Genomic DNA, 18,857 nt, shown 5'->3' with positions numbered 1-18,857 from the left:
TAGTGTTTTTTGTGCACATAATAAAGCTTACTAAAAATTTTCACACAGAATTGCAAAATGGCTCATTCTGCTGCACTTGAGCAGTACAATACAGAAAAGTACCTCAAACAGAAAATTTATTTGCTACATTAAAAAAAAAATTAAAAGTACTAAATGCATATTTTACATCTCTCTATCAGTGTATCAAGTTGTGTAACAAAAAATCTGTGATGTACAATGCAACCTAAAGTAGATACTTGTATTCTAGAGTGGCTGATTAAGCTCTGTGCAAAATTTCATCAAGATAGGACTATTTTATGCCTAAAAAAGATTGTGCACAAGATGAGAGAATTACCTCAAAATGGAAATCGAGAAAAATGCATTTGAAAGTTGTAAATATGTTTACTCATGATTACACAGTGCGATTTGCACAAAACTTGGTGATATCATAGAAGGGACACAGCTAGAGCACCTAAAATTGTCCTGCTCCATATGTGGATCCTTCTCGCCGCTTGAGAAGGGAGTCATCAAGGCGCGCTTTCTTTGCCACGTTCCGCCGATGGGCCCTTGCCTCGGCTGTTTCACACGCAGACATTCTTTCGATTCTCCTCTGGTCGCGGGATTGGCCCAGAGTGATCAGTTGATCTGGTGGGACTACACCAAGCTCCTCTAGCACGTGTTCAAAGCTTGAATGTCCTTTATTGAACCACAACACGGCCATAGCAGCTGCAGTTTCCACTGTTGTCCGGGAGGCAAACTTAGTCTTCGGACACAACAACCAGATTTTGCTGTTCAAAGATTCTGCAGCGTTTTGGGTCTTCCCTTGGATACAACGCACCAGCAACTTTTCATCTGTGAGCCGCTTGTAAATGGGAAGCACAGCCAATCCTTGAGCCTTGGTCAAGATTGGTGTGTGGTCGGGTGGGGCCTCCCCAAGCGCTTCAGCTCGCCTATGCTTGCACCAGGAAGTCGCCCCTTCTGGACAGTATCGGTGGCTGCCTGCTGTGTTGCTCGATGATGAATGGAAATATGAGGCCCAGATGGCACGATGCATTTTCAGAATATCACCTCTGTTGTTTGTGATTGCAATACGGTAATAGTTCTGCAGCTTCTGAATTGTGCCATCTGTCAGCTTTTCCCCTCGTGGAAGTCTTGTTGGCAGTTTCCGAAGTGCAGTGCCTAGACGCTTGGCCACATGGTTTGTGCACTCCTCCTTGTCCACAACAGCTTCACCATATACCTTGGCCTCAGCGACAGCGGTATAAGCTTTGCTGTCCCCATCACTGAGGAACTTGGTGAAGCGCAATGGTGTTGTGTATGAGGATGTCCTGCCCCATATGCGCAAAGCTGCCTCAGTCTCCATGGCATGAGAGGAGCACTCTGTATTTTTTTCGCAGACAGGTGTGTGGAATGCTTGCCATATTTCTTCCTCATCACCCAAGTCCTGGTGCCGGCTACAGGCAAGGCAGTAATTCGATAGCACTTCAAAATCTAGGCACAAACCAGTGTCCACAGACACAGCAGTGCCGATGCCATTGTGGCTCTTGTGCCCTCTTTTTTGCCATGTGCCATCATACATGACAGCAACATCAGCCCCATCCACTTTCTCTTTAGTTATCATCCGCGCTTTCGCCAGGTTTTCTTGCACAGCTTTGGTAGCTGCAGCATGAACTTTTTTGCCAATTGCAATAAAAGTCTTATGATGCATAGGTATTGGCAGTCCAAGAATAGCGCAAAAACGCGACAGCTGTTCATGCCCAATGCCTATTGCACGCGCAGCCACAACTACCTTCACATTGACAGCGAAGCTGTCATGCGAGCTGCCGCTTCGGTAGCTCCAGTCATCACCGGCATCGGTGGGCTGTCTTTCCGGCAGAACACGCCGCGAACTATGCGCGGCAGAAACCACTGACTCAGGACACTCACTGTTATCACAGTGCAGCTCGAGGAACGAAGAGAGGCCCTTACGTTTACTTGCGGTGTCGCGAACGACGAGTCCAGCGGTGTGGCATGTTGGACAAACAGCACGGCTTACCATCGATGTCAGTGCGCCGATGTCACAAAATACTCCGCTCACAGAGCCACAAACACTCTTCGTTCTTTCGCTTTCGAACTGTTCAATCTTTTTTTCTGATGCGCTGATGAACTTGATCGCGGCGTCGATTTCGTCAAAGTTCCCGCAAGCCGCCGTATCCCCGCTGCCTTGATTAGGCCTAGTGGCCCGCGGCTCGCATTCTTCTACCGCTGCTTTGCGCTTCGGTTTACGTCGACGCCCTTGGTACTTGTTCTTGCTTGCAAACTTTCGTGCTCGGAAGTCTCGCTTCTTCGAGTTATCCATGGTGAACTCGGAAAAACGTAGAAACGCACGGCAAGTGCCGATCGTCGCAAGCGCTCAGCGAGCGAGGCCGATCAGATGTAGCCAATGGCGGCCTCGGTAGCGTACCATGTGACCGGTAGAGATGCGCGAAGCGGCTGCAGCTTGGCTGCAAACCGACTTGGAAACGACTGTTTTGTGAAATTCCTCACTAAAATACGAAACTAGGGGGACGCCTGTACACTAGAAGGAGCCTTGATCTACACCACCGAACAAACCCCGATGGCGGACGTCATCGTGTTGCCGAGTGGCGGATTTTCAAAAATAGCCGTCGGATGCGTGAATTCGCGACTTCGGCAGCTACCTTCACTAGCGCAGATCCGACTTTTTACCACTTTCTCGTTTGAATTCAGCTATGACCTTTGGGGAAATGATAGTTGAATGATCAAAAGTGATTTTAGAAGCAATATCTCAAAAGTGGAAATTTTCGCAAAAAACGCGATTTTTCGACCCGCATCTCCCCTTAACGTCCCAAAACCGCCATATCGTTATGAGAGACGCCATATTGGAGGGCTCCGAAAATTTCGACCACCTGGGGTTCTTTAACATGCGCCCAAATCTGAGCACACGGGCCTACAACATTTCCACCTCCACCTGAAATGCAGCCGCCGCAGCCGGGATTCGTACATGCGACCTGCGGGTCAGCAGCCGAGTATCGTATAAGCCGGAATATAAGTCGAGATATTTTCAATAAAACAACGAGCTAAAGTCGCCCCTCGTCTTATATAGCGGTGTCTGGCCGACAGTGCACCGCTGTCTGGCATTCAAATCCAATAACAAGTTGTTTTTTTTTTTCCTCTCTTGTCTGTTTTTTTTTTGTGTGTGTGTTCGTGATTTGCCTCCGATCTGTTCTAAGTTCTCGCTCCACTTGTCTTTTATTTTTAGTGGTCTTTTTTTCGTTCACTGAATATGAGCAGCGGTACGAGAAGGCAGTACTCAGCTGTGTTTAAACTAGAGGCTGTTGAGTTCGCAGAAGCGAATGGGAATATGGCTGCTCAGCGCCGCTTTGGTGTATCAGAAAAAAGCGTGCGCTATTGGAGGGTGCAGAAAGGGAAGCTGCAGATGGGCAATGCTCGGAAAATGTAATTTCGTGGGCGAAGTGGGGTTCATCCACAGCTGGAGAATACGCTAGGGAACTTTGTGTGGGAAGTTCATGCGTGCTCGCTGCCAGTGACTGAGGTTACCATTCGCAAGAAAGCTGTGGAACTCTGGTGGCGCACATCCATCCGGCGCACATCTTTCTGGTGGCGCACATCCATCTGTCAGAAGTTTTCAGACGAGTTCAAGGACAAGCTTATAAACTTTCAGGGCTTCGTGAACCGGCTTCGGGAGCAGAACAACTACATGATGGGGCAGATTGACAATGCTGATGAGACCCCTATGTTGATTGGCATGCCTTCATCGACCATTATCATGCAGCGTGGCGCGAAGAATATGAAGCTTTTGTCCACTGGCAACGAGCACTCGCGCTTCACCGTCATGCTGGCATGCATGGCAGATGCTAGAAAGCTTCCACCCTTCATCTTTTTCAAACATAAGACAGCACCAAACTCTCGGGCGCGTCGATTCATGAGACGCAAAGTATTTTCTTTCCGGTGGCGCACATCCATCTGTCAGAAGTTTTCAGACGAGTTCAAGGACAAGCTTATAAACTTTCAGGGCTTCGTGAACCGGCTTCGGGAGCAGAACAACTACATGATGGGGCAGATTGACAATGCGATGAGACCCCTGTGTGAATTAGCATGCCTTCATCGACCATTATCATGCAGCGTGGCGCCAAGAATATGAAGCTTTGGTCCACTGGCAATGAGCACTCACGCTTCACCGTCATGCTGGCATGCATGGCAGATGGTAGAAAGCTTCCACCCTTCATCTTTTTCAAACATAAGACAGCACCAAACTCTCGGGCGCATCGATTCATGAGACGCAAAGTATTTTCTTTCCGGTGGCGCACATCCATCTGTCAGAAGTTTTCAGACGAGTTCAAGGACAAGCTTATAAACTTTCAGGGCTTCGTGAACCGGCTTCGGGAGCAGAACAACTACATGATGGGGCAGATTGACAATGCGATGAGACCCCTGTGTGAATTAGCATGCCTTCATCGACCATTATCATGCAGCGTTGCGCCAAGAATATGAAGCTTTTGTCCACTGGCAACGAGCACTCGCGCTTCACCGTCATGCTGGCATGCATGGCAGATGGTAGAAAGCTTCCACCCTTCATCTTTTTCAAACATGACAATGCCGAAGGAAGTGTTTCCGCTCGGTGTTGTCGTTCGCGTCAATAAAAAGGGATATGTGGACGAGGCCATAATGCTCGAATGGATACGAGTAGTCTGGAACCATCAGCCAGGCGCACTGCTGCGTCTTTGCAGCATGCTGGTGTTAGATGTGTTTTGTGGTCACTTAACCGACGCTGTGAAGCGAGCACTGGGCGATAGAAAAACTGACCTTGCCGTGACACCAGGTGGTATGACGTCCACCCTCCAACCGATTGACGTTGTGCTAAACAAGCCGTTCAAGGACTGAGTGCGGCTGGAGTACAAAAAGTGGATGTCCAGCGACAACCCAAAGACACCGATGGGCCGCCTACAGAGGCCTCCGCTTGCGAGTGTTAGTGGCTGGGTGCTTTCCGCCTAACATTCCTTTCCAGATTCCATGGTGGAAAATGCTTTTCAGAAATGTTCCATCAGCAACTCTCTGTATGGCACGGAAGACAACGCACTGTGGGAGGCAACCAGTGACAAACTCTCATCTTCAGAATACATCGGTGCTTCGTCTGACGAATGGGAACAGTTTCGATGGTCGTTGAGGCGAGCTCCGACGATCGGGGTGCGGTGCGCCCAATTTGCAAATAAATGTCGTTCGACAATTTTCAGTAGTTTTCCTTTTTTTGTTTCGGTAACCTGAACTTGGGGGGTCGACCTTTATTCCCACTTGAGCTATACTCCGGTTCATACGGTACCTTAGCCACTAGACCACCGCGGCAGGGCAGGGAATTTCGAAGCATTATACCCTATGAGACTTCGACGGGGAATGAAAAAATCTTTTTGTGACGAAAATTTCATTGAAGCAGACTTCATTATAACGGGATTCGACTGTATCACACCCTCCCGGCCAATTCAACACAGCACAAGTGTGGATGACCTAACTGCAAGCTGGGAGGCGCAGTTAACCTTAACAGGACAAACCAGTATGACTCATGCAGTAAGCGAATATACAAGTCTCAACTATATTTTAGCCGTTAAAACATTTAAAAAAGGGTATACATCGATATCACCAAAATTCAACTGTAAATAAGACATGGTAACTTGTGCAAACAGTTATAAGTCCACATGAACATCTGCACCGCCTGTCTTCGAGCAACAAGAACTTGCGCTTCTTCGCCGGCTGAGACATGGCTGACTCCCGACAACACACCTTCGGGAAACAATGACCGAAAGACCTACGACCGCTCGTATACCTGATGAGGAGACCTACGACCGCTCGTATACCTGATGACCTTAAAACTTGAAATTCAAAACATGGGGAAGAGGGGGAATACGTCTAAAAAGCAAACAGGCATACATTTCCATTTATTATCAGGACCGCCCCAACGTCATAGAATGGTTAGAATCTGGGCTAGTTGGTGATCATGCATGTCAAATGATTGCGGCTGAATTTCAACGTACACATGGAGGAAAGAAACACGAGGACAGTGCTGATGCTAAGGACTGGCATTTGTTGAAACCCTCCACTGAATATATCGGTGCGGCAATCTACAGATAAAAACATGTGGACAAAGATACATAAACTAAACAGGATTAAAAAGAGTTGGGCACTTGTTATGAAGGCAGTCAATTTCAGTCTGAGACGACACAACTGATGGGGCATTGGCACATAATGTGTCTCATTTTTATGGCGCTAGCTTCTATGATAACACGAGTGCCCCTTTTAGCAATCAGTTCCGTGCTATCGAAGCATGCCTGGCACCCACATGTCGGACACATGTCCGACTGTAGATTACCGCATCTATATATTCAACGGAGAGTTTCAATAAACGCCAGTTAATGTCAGAACTGTCTTCGTGTTTTTTTCCTTCATGCATAGGTTTAAATTTAGCCGCAACCATTCGACATGTCATAGAATGCTCTCAATGATTCCCCGTAGATATTTTTGGACATCAGTGATCACACTAGTATACAGCATGAATTTTTTTGTGAAATAGTAACAAAATGTAAACAGCACTGTGTCCTTTGATGGCTGGTAGAGTTGCACACACTCACGATAATTCCAGATATAAAAATCTATCGATTATAATGATCATAATTCAGTGCACTAACGATTTTTCTATGCTACCCATTGAAACTGCATTCACATATAGCACACATTTTTTTAGCGCCTCATACTTCTACAACCAACACCTCAGGCACAGTCATGGTAAAAATATGGCGAGTACAAGGTGAAAATGTTAAAACAGGGAGGCCTTTTAAAGCATGAGAAAGGCACACATTGCACGAGATGCCTTAGAGCAGCGAGCACCGCACACAGATATCGTACGCAGCAAGCGAGGTCACTCTCTTTCCAGCTGTTTGTTCAGTGGCAAAATGGTAGTGAAGAAAAAAAATACAATGAGACGCAGCATAAAGCCAAGCGCTCAAGCTTTTGCATGGCAATCTTTTCTAATGGCATTCTCTGCTTCTATGACTACCAATGAGCCAAACAATGCCCTGGAATACCAGAAGCAATAAACACCATGAAACCACTATAAAATAACTACTACAAAAATAATACAAAAGTTCAATAACCACTATAGAAGTACACTGTGCCCTTCAACTCATAGATGTTATATGTCGCAAAAGGTCTTCCAGCTTTAGCATCAGAAAACAGCAAAGGAAAGGCGGTTGATGTTGATGAATGTGCCACTATGAATTAGTGCCAAACACCTTATTACAGATACCTGCAGCTATCTGCTCAGCTTCACGTGTGGCTTGTGGGGAAAGAAGCACGTGCGCCCATGCTTCCTTTCCCTTTCGAGGCAGCCTAGCTGCGAGGATATGTTTGTCCCTTCAAGAAACGAGACAATCAAGCCTTTTTTTGAAGGGACCAGTCACCCTGCAGCTGGCACACGCCATTTTCGTTTTACTGGCTCGTGAAACATATTACGTTTTCTCAGCAAGGGAACCAACCCTCGGGAAAAAGGAAACCGGGAAGTTGGTCAAAACGAGCGTGTGGACAGAAACAAGCTCTCTTGCGCCAGCAACGAGACGGAAGACAACCCTCAGATACCCCTGCGAGCCAAGGACATCGGCGACTAAAGGCGTAAGCGTCTACCCTTTGTTATCTTTTTAGAGCGGACAGTCCCTCTACGCGACATTTACGCGTTACTGCTAACTTAGCAACTAAGTTGTTTTGTTCGCCCAAACCCGTGTAGCTGCGATGACTCGAGCTACGGAAAGGGGACGTGAGGCGTGCACGGTAGGGCTGTGTGTGGCTGAAACATTAGCTAGGCTTCTGCGTCAGCCGTACATAGGGCAGACTCTTTTAAGGCTTTAACTGTGCAGATTGATGCATCCTGCCATGCCATTGGCAAATTTGCCACTGCTGCCACCGTAGTGTCCAAGGCCACTTTAAAGCGGGCGTCGCTTTGTAGATATAAAAAAAGCTCATTCATGCTAAGCTGCGCGGGCACCGAGAGACATTGATGCACTGACAGCGAGCATATACAACATGCTTTATTGCCCAAGCGCATCTCACCTCATTGTGCAGGTCCACAAGAGCACCAGGGGGACATAAAGTACGTGCTGCTTGCAGAATCATTTTCTTTGTCGTACTGAGCAAAATAAGGAACTTGCCATGCTAGTGTATGATCCGGAGTGAAGCAGGCATGAGGAACACACACTCTCACACATATAGTATAGAGCAAGCAGCACAACAATGACACCGTGCGCCAAGCAGGCAACAAGATGCACACAACCAACCAGAAATGATCCGCTCCCCATGGCAGTATCGCAATTGAGTGAAAAGGTGCCAAGGCAGTTTATTTCAATCGTAAGCACACAACAGGTGTCACTACACGATTCAAAAAGGCTTACCTTGTCGAGGAAGGGTGTTGTATCCTGCAGTTTCGGTTTCAGTGTGGTTGGCAACACTGTGTCCTGCTGCTTGTATATACAGTCGAGCTCACATATAACGGCCCCACTTAAAACTATTTTTCACTTGAAACGAACAATATCCGCGTGACTGTGAAAATACACATTGGTTCAATGGCACAAAATGGCACCTACAACGAACGCCTCCGAGCGCCGCTGATCGGTTACAGCGAATGGAGTTAGCGGCCTGCCGACTTCCTGGGAAACCACTTTCAACCACCCATCGGCATCGGCAAAGTGCCCATACATTCTTATTGTTAAACGCCGACCCTGCCTCGGCGACCCTCTAATTGCCGCTCTCCCCGACCCACCGAGAAAGAAAAGCTGTTTTCTTCCTCCTTGCAGCCGACTGCTTTTTTTATGCACCTCTCCTTCCTTTGTCCCCCTGCTACTCAGAGCACCCCGCATCGCCCGTGTTTTCACACTGCCACTAATCTTTGGAAGACCGGTCGGCCATCTTCCCTGTTTTCAATCGCTGGGACTGTCGTTGGCGTCGCCGGCCTGGAGAGACCAGACCATTTGCCAACATCGTCGGCCACCGACTCTATCCGATAGTCTGCGTCTAGTGCACGTGCGTACGCTACCCCACCGACTCAGATAATTTGCGAATCGTTTTGTGTTTAGGAGTTCTTCTCGCTCACTTCGCACTCGGCTCAGCATGCTTTCCACGCGCGTGCGGAAGCCTGAAAACGGTTGTTAATTTGCGCGGAACGAATCACGAAATATCGAAGTTCCCGAGGCCATGCATACCCGCCGGCGCAGCAAAAAGATTTTTTGACCACAGCTGCCAATTGTTCGAACACCGCCGCGCGCACCAATCCGGGCGGCCGTGCTTTGACTTCTGCACGTGCAGGCACTCTTTCAAGTTTTTCTACATGCGAGTTTCGCGGAGCTTTCAAGCAAGCTACCTAACTTGCCTCCTTCCTGTGTGTTTTGGTTTTCAAGGTCGCCCTCCCACTGTATCCTTCCCTCTCTTCATCGCAGCTCCTTGCCCTTCTCTCGCAAGTCTGCTCTCCTCTCTTGATCACAACCCCTCCGCCCGTCTCCACCGCCCCGCGACGCCCGCCCTGCTGGCTCAAATTAGTTTCGTTTTCTAACTGGAAACGAGCCCAGAGCTGTTCCACGTGTTCTGGCATGCGTGTCGCATGTGCGTGTCTTGTTCGCTCTTGGTGTGCCAGTGTGGTCATGATGGCAGACGGGAGGACTAGCACGCTTTTTCCTGCCGCTCAACAAAACGTCGAAAGTGTGACCGCTTGGCTAGAGCGCAATCTGCGCGCCGCGTTGCGGAGCACTTGCTCATAGCTGTTGACCACCTGGCAGCGAACTTGCCGTTTCGGGCGTCGCGGTATTCAGCTGTGGAGATGGTGAATATTTCGTGGGCGGCGATGACGACTACATGCGCGCGAAACTGTTTTCGCGAGGCTGACTTCGTCGACGTGGGGCCTGATGCAAAGCCTGAAGCTTCCAACTGCGGCGGTGATTTGTGGTAGCGCGTCGTCGACTCCGACCTGGGAGAGCGGGTGAGACATCTGTTGCGATGGTTTAATTACGGCCGATGATGATGCCGACACTGCGGAACCGTGCACGGATTGGGGCATTGTGAATGAAGTACGTGGCGAGAGCAATTCGGACTAATCGGATTGCGAGAACGATGAAACTTTGGAGCCAGTGCCTCATGCAGCTTATGCCACGGGCCTCGGCGAAGGAGCACCCTGCCGTTTTAAATGAACTTGAGACCGCCCTTATCACTTCTGCTCTTCGAAACACGTGCATCACGAACTTTTTGGGGCAAAAAAGTTTGTGTTTTCACTCGCAACTTTTTTAAAAAGCTGGGTTTCATTTACTGCGAACTTCGGTATACAGCGAACAGATGCCGCATCACGCTCAGGTTCGTTATAAGCAGGCTCGACTGTATTTGCGGAAAGATTATTAAAACGGCAGTATGTATGCAGCCGCTACCCGGGGTGTGTCAGTCACATTACTTTTTCACTACAATGGCGCCGAGTTTTTGAACCCTGTCTGATACGCCTCCCAGATGGCTTTTGCAGGCATCGCCCCACTGGATCCGTTTCTACCGACACCAGGTCGCCCCGTGCAGCCATAGTCCCGATGGCACGACATGTTCAAGGTCTACCTGCTGGCTTCCGGTGCTTCAGAGTTCTCCCCAAAGCGACGCAAGGCTATTCTACTACATTCCTTGAGACCCGAAGGTCAATGTATTTTTAATACCCTGTTTGTTTCACAGGTGCCCGAAAAGGCAGCAGAGAAAAAAGAGACCGGAGCTACGGCCGACGTGTATGACTACGCGGTAGCGGCACTGGCTAAGCACTTCGATACCACATGCAACCTGGTCGTCGAGCGCCACCGGTTCCACCGTCGAATTCACTCCCCAGGCGAGTCTATTAAAGAATACATGACAGCGCTAACAGAGCTTGCCGCGACGTGCTCATTTACGTTGCAAGAAGAGTCATTACGTGATCAGTTTGTTGCCAGTGTGTCCTCACATCGTATTCGGGAACGTCTTCCATTAGAAGGTTCCTCGCTTTCGTTCAGCAAGGCAGTTGCTCTCGCAAGTCAAATCGAGCGGGCAGCAGTCAAAATGAAGAACTTTACCATTTCCGTGCAACCAGTGTCAGTGCAGTCGGGATCAAAAGGCAATTCATCGTCGCAGTCACCGAGTTCACGGCTGCGTGCTCGCACTTTCAGTCAACGCGATAAGGCACCTACGTCTGGGAATTGCCCTCCGTTTCAACAGCGCTGTCCACTGAATTCCCAGCAACACGTGAATTCTTCACTCTGCTTCAGATGCGGTTCTAAGCAGCATCACGCTTCTTGGAAACCGTGCCTAGCTAAAGGAAAGAAGTGCTTCTTTTGTGACCGCATCGGACATTTCGAAAATGTTTGCAACCAGAAGCGGTCGCAGGCACCTGTCCACGAGGTTTCAGTAGACAGTCCGTTGCAGGATGAAACCGTACATGTCTTGTGATTCAACAGCCTTTTACGTCTTGAATTCACATTAATGTTCAAGTCGGGCAGGTCGCTATGAAGCTATTAGTCGATTCTGGCTCTTCTGTTTCCATTCATTCGGCAAGGTGTTTGACCAACATTTCTCAGGCGTGCTGACCAACATTTCTCTGGCGTGCCGCTTCTTCAAGTTCCGCGTGTTGCTTCTGGATTATTCCATAAGACCGATTTCGGTTCGAGGCTGCTTTTTTCTGAGGTTTTTTTCGAGAATCACAGCGCACCGCTTTTGTCTTACATCGTCGAACAGCCTACTTCTCTCGTTGGCCTGGATGGTATTAAGGCTATGAAGCTGCGCATTGAAGGGTATGAGCTGCAGTGTTTTCAAACCAACACGGTATCTAACCCTGAAGTATCTCGGACATGGCGGATAGATTCATCCACACAGCTACCATGAGCACTTCAGCAAAGGTTTTGCTCTCTGTTCATAAATGAGCTCGGTCTGGCAAAAGGTTTTGTTCACAAGATTAAGACACGTGCAGGTGGTTCAGCCAGTAGCATCAAAACTTCGCCGGCTTTCTGAAGACACGACAATGTGCGTCTTCCGAACTGCAGGGCTTGGAAAGTTTGGACATCGTTGAATGTATAGATGCGTCAGAATAAGTGTCCCCTATTGTAGTCGTTCGAAAGAAAGGTGGAAGTATTAGGCTCTGTATAGATTTATATAAGCCTAACAAGGCCATCATTCTGGACAGCTTTCCGCTGCCTCACATGGATGAGTTGCTTCATGCCTTGGCGGGTGCCATGCACTTTTTGAAACTTGACTTAGCGTCTGCCTAGCACGAAGTTTCCCTGTATCCAGAGAGGTGACTTGACAGCTTTTATTACACATGAAGGGATCTACCGCTTCATGCGCGTTTGTTTTGGGCTAGCCTCAGCACCTGATGCCTTCTAGAGTATAATGTCTCGAATCCTTCGCAATTGTGCGGGTGTCCTCTTTTACATCGACGATGTCATTATTTTTGGCAAATCGGTTGAGGAACACCGAAAGAACTTGGAGGCAGTGTTACAGCGTATCAAAGGTGCAGGTCTGAAGCTCAATAGTAATTGTTTGGAGTTCAGGAGCTCGAATTCTTGGGCCACAAAGTGACACCTTGCGATATTTCACCACCGTAGGGGAAAGTGGACGCGATTGTGCAAACCTCAGTTCCAAGAAATGTCGCTGAACTCCGTTCATTTCTTGGGTTGGTGGAATATTACACCAAGTTTGTGCCACACTTGGCTGAGATGGTAAAACCAACGAGGGCTCTTCTTAGGAAAGGCGAAACCTTCACCCGGTCTGTTGAGGTGGATAACAGTTTCCGCCCAGTAAAGGCGGTATTATCGTCAGATCTTGTCTCGCACATGTTTGATCCTGCGCTTCCAATTATCATCTCGACTGATGCATCCGAATGTGGTCTAGGAGCAGTCCTTCAGCTGCACGCCGGCGATAATCTTTGTACTGTTGCTTTTGCATCACCTACGCTATTTCCGGCTGAAAGAAAGTATGCAATTGACGAGAAGGAAGCACTTGCATGAATTTGGGCATGCGAGCATTGGCATACATACCTGTGGGGACAGATCTTCACTCTCCGAAGAGATCAACAAGCACTCGTTTCGCTTTTGTCTTCACAAAGCTCAGGCAGACGCCCACTTGGACTCGGTGCCCAAGGCTACTATGGCACAATTTCACGGTGGAGTAACAGAAAGGCCTGTCCAACAGAGTAGCTGCTGCTATCCCGGTTAACTGTTCATATAGCAGATAGGGAGCTGAATTTTGAGGAAGAGATTGTTTCCATGGTTCGACCAACTAGCATGACAAAAGAGCAGTTTGAACAAGCGGTTCAAACACAGACACTTGCCGCGAGATCTGCAACCATACTTCAGAATTCGAGAGGAATTGTCAGTAGTGGGCAAATTGCTGATGCGTGCAGAGGCTCGTAGTTCCTTCATTTCTCATGGTTCAACTTGTGGCAACAGCGCATGAAATGCACGAGGGTATTTCATGCACCGAGGCCATACTTAGGCATCAATTTTGGTGGCCCCGCAAGGACATTCATGTGGAAGAAGCAGTCCACAATTGCAGCATCTGTCAAGCAGCAGATAAATCTGCAAAGACGTCGCCTGCTCCAAGCAACCGGTTGAGTTACCAGAGAGACCATGGCAGAAACTTTCAATTAATATCGTTGGTCCCCTGGAGAGGGCGCCTCCAGATTGCAGATTTGTCCCGACACTAGTAGACTACTTCTCAAAATGGCCAGAAGTACAGTCTGCAACGGAAATTTCTACAAGCACCGCAACTGAATTCTTGCTCAATGTGTTTGCACGGGAAGGATATCCTGAAGAGATAGTTTGTGATAATGAGCCCCAGTTCACGTCAAAGGAACTTGTCAACGTCTTACAAGAATGAGCGATCCGCCTATCACATTCATCCGTTAATTACCTGCAGGGAAAGGACAGATCGAGTGATTCAACTGCACTTTCAAGACTTACCACAATTGGCCCATCTGGAACAACGTCCCTTGCGAACGACTGCGCGGGATTATATCGCCGCATACAAGTGTACACCACACGCCACCACAAGAGTGGCCCCTGCGGTAGGTACTGTTACATAAAAGACTGGCAAGAACGAAGCTTGATATCTTCGGGTTATCACCTGAGTCCTTCCCAAAGGCACCCTACCAGGAACTGGCCAAGCTCCGGCAACGTGTCAAGCGCAGGCAAGAGTACAACAAAGCTTACACCGACAGGAGGCGAGCGGCTGAACTGACAACAGTGGTAGTGGGAGACACAGTGCGCGTGAGAAAACCATCGAATTCATTCAAGGGTGACATCCCTTTCTCGAAACCAAGGAAAGTCATCGAGCAGTGCAGTCCAGCATCCTTCATTCTCGACGACAGCAAAACAAGAACGCGGCCAAGCTGTGTAAGGTGCCTGCTCGGCGCCCTGGCGACAATGACCGTCAGCAACATTCTGCAGGGAAGCTGCAGCTATCGTCGTTCTATCACGATCCCTTGGATGCGACACTTCTAGCTGCAATATGTCAGCCAGCATCTGCGGAGGCAAGCGTTCTGTGCCTAGTGCAGACTACGATTCCGGGTCGCGGAGACCAGCCGCCGGACAGTTTCCTGCTTCAGAAACTGTGTCACGCCCGGCCATGAACCATGTAGAAGAACCTGTAGTGTCGCGCCCACCTGGTCATCGCATTCAGCCACACCGCGAGAGACGGCCACCGTACCAATATGGTTACTAACTGTGAATGGATAAATAGTTCGAAGTTCGTGTACCTGTATACTTAGAATGTATTCAATATTTGTGCATGTGTAGAGATAATTTGGTGTGAATGTGGGTGCGATGAACATATACTAATATATACTAACGTACTAATACCTTCACAAAACCTAAAATAAATAAAGAGGAAATGTGTAGTATATTGCAGTTTTAATTTCAGTGTGTAGGTTGGCACCACTGTGTTGTGGTGCTTGTATATATTTGTGGAACGTTTAAAAAAACGGCAGTATGTATGCAGCTGCTACCCTGGGCGTGTCAGTCCCATTACTTCTTCACTACAATGGGGTCCCTCATTATTTTTAATGAAACACACAGGAAAAATAACCAGCTGGGTCACTAAATGCAAAATATGGAAGGCTCACTCCATATACAATATACTGATATCCGCACTGTCCATGGCCTATACACCAGAACACAGCGAGCTCAGTGCTTGCTGCCATATTGAATAGCGCATGGCGCCATATTGAATAGCGCATGGCGCCATCTGTTGCAACAGCGGCAAAGCAACACCCTCAACTGCCACGCGAGCAGGTCTGCAAATCAAACGCGAAACTTCACAACCCGAGCCCAGCCGTAAGCATGTTTCGCGCTGTTCCTCTACTGAAATTTTGTGCCGATTTCGTGTGAAACGTCGAGGAGACCTTCCTCGACAGTCCGGAATGTCTGCAGCACGTGCATCGCAGACTGCGGAATCAACTTCATCGGGTACGTATTATACGACTGAAAGAAACGCGAACAGCGGAAAGCTTTAACTATGGCGTGCCTTGGCTGTGACAAGGCAGAATTTGTGCAGTAAGCCAGCGTCAACGTAATGCTAGAATCTGGCTCCAACTTACGCTTATGCATCGCACGTGTATCAATTGCCAGTCTTGCCAGGCACTCGGAACACACACGCGGTGGAAAAGTGCCAGCCAGAACAAGATTTTTAAATGCTACGGTGATGCTGGCTGAAAGCACATGTAGATTCTCCTAATGACAGTCAAGGCAAGTCGCAGTTCGACCGAGTCGAAAGCCATGCTTTCCGCACCGTTCACATCTCTTTGCATTGCGATAGTAGGCCGTTACAGTTGTACTAAACATGTGCGGTGCGTGCATCCACACGTGAGCTGTAATACGTATATCCTATTATTGACGCGCGGCCAGCAAAAGTACGGCAATAGTTTTGTACCGCATAATAAGGCATACTGCGCACAAATCGCTACTGCAAGGTGGAACAGCTGGAGTCGCGCTTGAATAAATACAATAAGTATACTTACAAGTACACTTCACTGGGCTCGTAGTTTTTCCTGCTGATTGCGATTATATCCTAAGGCGGCAGAGCTCAGCGTTTTTCGTTGTGGACGGAAATCTGTGCAATCACAAAATACCGCACCTGCACGATTCCCGCGATGCGCTGTGAACTTCACAGGTAGTGCTCAGCAAACTCTTCTTTGTTGTTGTCGCATCAAATGACAGCGCAGTGGTACCCAGATGACATTTTGTAAGCGGGCGCAGCGTGAACTGGCACTTTTTCGCATATTTAACTCCCAGAGCCCCTGCATGCCATGCTAGAGAGGCACGCCTTGGCAGTTTCAAACAAGTTATGGCGTCTCTGGGAGCGAGAGTACACCACCAAAGGCGCCTGGGTGCGAGATAGGCAAGCTCTCGTCTATAGATGGTGCACAAAGTAAACCAACATGGCGATCAGGAGAAAGATAGGGAGCGAGTAGAAGGGTGTGGAAGCATGCTGTAGGACTTGCTTTGACAGATGTAATGGTGCCAAGCCATTTTCATAATGCAGCATCGCGCTCCACATTGTAATGGATTACAATAACGTGCAAAATCAAGAGGAACTGAGAACAAATTTGTAAAACAACCATTCCACTTGACTTCAGCCCCTTTCCACAACTCGGCAGAAGCATGGCAAGTGCGGGGACACAGACTTCAAACACATCGACTCCACCTGCCCCATGGTTTTTCAACACCCCGAGAACCCCCAAAGCCGTTTCACGGCAACCCTTAAGAGGACGTTGATGACTGGCATGACGACTACAACCAAATTTGCCAGCATCGATGAATGGAAAGAGCACCGAAAGCTTGGGTATGTCTACTTTTATTACGAGCACACTGCGCACACTTGGTTCAAAAACCATGAAGCCACTACAGCAACCTGACCAGAGTTTTGTACCCATTCTCACTTTTGTTTGATTCAGTTTTCGCCCACAAAGCCTGGGTCAGAAATGTTCAGCGCAAACTGCACCTCATTGTTCAAGAAGGTCGCGATCATTGTAGATCATTCTATTAAGATTATCCGCAAGATGCGAAGACCCGAGTTTACTCCATATGATGCGAAGACCAGTGATAAGGCTGGAATATTAGACGACACATGCATAAATGCTCCCACACTTCGCCGCTTGTCAGTTAATCGACGGCCGCTGCTCTGTTCACCACTTTCAGTGCCAGTGTCTTGCTGACTTTCATTTTACGTGGCCACAAATTCGGCCCAATAGACAGTTTAATCTGAACACCCAGTCTGCTCCCTTCGTCCGCGTCACGACCCATGACAATATATATAAACTTCGCAGGTGCCTAACAAAGAGCATGCTCATGTCTTTAGTGCACAACTGGATTAGACTGAATTATCTCCAATCTGCAAGTGGCCAACATACCATTTATTTCTAGCTAAAATTAGGTCAACTGTGAAAATTTCGAGGCTAGTTGGGCATTTTGATAGAGCATAGTACAAACCAATATTTTTCACAGTTTTGGCACAGGTTGGCGCAAACATAAATTGTGTCAAATTGGCACGGCTGTTCCATCCTTGGATTTTTGCTAGAAGTGCATGAAACACTAGAACAATAGTGAACCAGTGAAGAAGTACCATTAAATGATAACATTCTAAATATAGCTACCTGTCCTCTCGATTATAGCGGTCTCGTTGAGGTGGTGGTCCTGCCGATGGTCCTCCTCGTGAGTAATCATCCCCTCGAAAAGGAGGAGCATCCCTACCATGGCGTCCTTCATCCCTTCCGAAGCGTCGATCAGATGAGTAGTCATCTCCGCGACGGGGAGGAGAACGGTCGTATGGCTTGCCGATGGGTGCCCTGCAGAATCAGTACAGCAATTACGCTTAAGGATATATATTCACTTATACGAACAGTAAACAAAACTTAAGCAATAGCAAACTTTCAACTTTCATCCCCACCTGTGTCCTGTGAATCTCTTGCAAGACATTAACTCGGGTGCCAAGCAAACGACATAAATGAAGCATGCCATGGGGGAAAGGAGGATTAGCTTTGACTGTACTACAGTTAATCTAAAAGTTAATTTGAGAGTTTTTTTAACCATATCAGGATCATTTTATGATGATATTGAATGTCCAATAACAATTAAAGCAATTCAGTTTGCTTAGAAACTTGTCAATAATTTCAAATACCTGGAAACTGATGATTCCATACCGAAACAAAAATAAGCAGCTACTTCATGCACTGTCTACATACAATAATGTCACAATCTAGCCTACCATATGGAAGCAGAGTACATGTGGTGCTAGGCACCCGAAAGGTGAGAGGAGGTCTGATGACATGACGAACTATGCCAGCACTTTGGAGCTTAAGAGCAGTAATTTCAGCAATATCAGTGCTGAAGGATTGCTGTGCTGTGGGAGAAAGGCTCCAAAATCACAATCACACAAAAACTTCACTGGCAATTTCAAATATCGGTGCCATTCTACGAAAGCCCCATAACGGTGCGAACTCGATGCGTTGGTGCAACATCTACACCTTATATAATACCCCTGTCACACGGGCACTTAAAAGTCTTTTAAGTAAGCGGTCTTTTTCCGAAAAGGAGTTCCTGACAGCAGACACACGGCACAGAGCGAACTCCTTTTCAGAAGCGGTCTTTTTCGTAAACTGAGTTCGTCTATCTCTTTTACGGCTCCGAATGAGTAGCCTCGAAACCAGTGGGCGCCAGCGATTTTCGAGTGGCGGAAAAAAAAGAGCGAATACTTATTTTTTGTCACCAAAACTCTTTGTAAAAACAAATTTCGTATCCTGCAGAAGGTGTATTGAACTCTTTTAATGGTTATTTCCTTTTCTACTC

The 18,857-nt window shown here is 47.8% G+C and overlaps 1 protein-coding gene across 9 annotated transcripts in view; it reads right to left on the bottom strand.

Moving 5' to 3' along the window:
• The window catches only part of LOC119177277 (nuclear receptor coactivator 5), a 284,872-nt gene that overhangs the window by 183,778 nt on the left and 82,237 nt on the right, over positions 1–18,857 (bottom strand). For all 9 annotated transcript variants that reach the window (XR_012889295.1, XR_012889294.1, XM_075884802.1 and 6 more), the window contains one exon: positions 17,666–17,857. Coding sequence is in view for 7 of the 9 variants with exons in the window: in XM_075884802.1 (XP_075740917.1) it covers positions 17,666–17,857 (192 nt within the window). In the remaining 2 variants the exon portion in view is untranslated. The remainder of the gene's footprint in view (positions 1–17,665; positions 17,858–18,857) is intronic.

This window comes from Rhipicephalus microplus, unplaced genomic scaffold (assembly GCF_043290135.1).
Source record: "Rhipicephalus microplus isolate Deutch F79 unplaced genomic scaffold, USDA_Rmic scaffold_48, whole genome shotgun sequence".
Taxonomy (NCBI): domain Eukaryota; kingdom Metazoa; phylum Arthropoda; class Arachnida; order Ixodida; family Ixodidae; genus Rhipicephalus; species Rhipicephalus microplus.
This window is presented reverse-complemented; position numbering and strand designations above follow the sequence as displayed.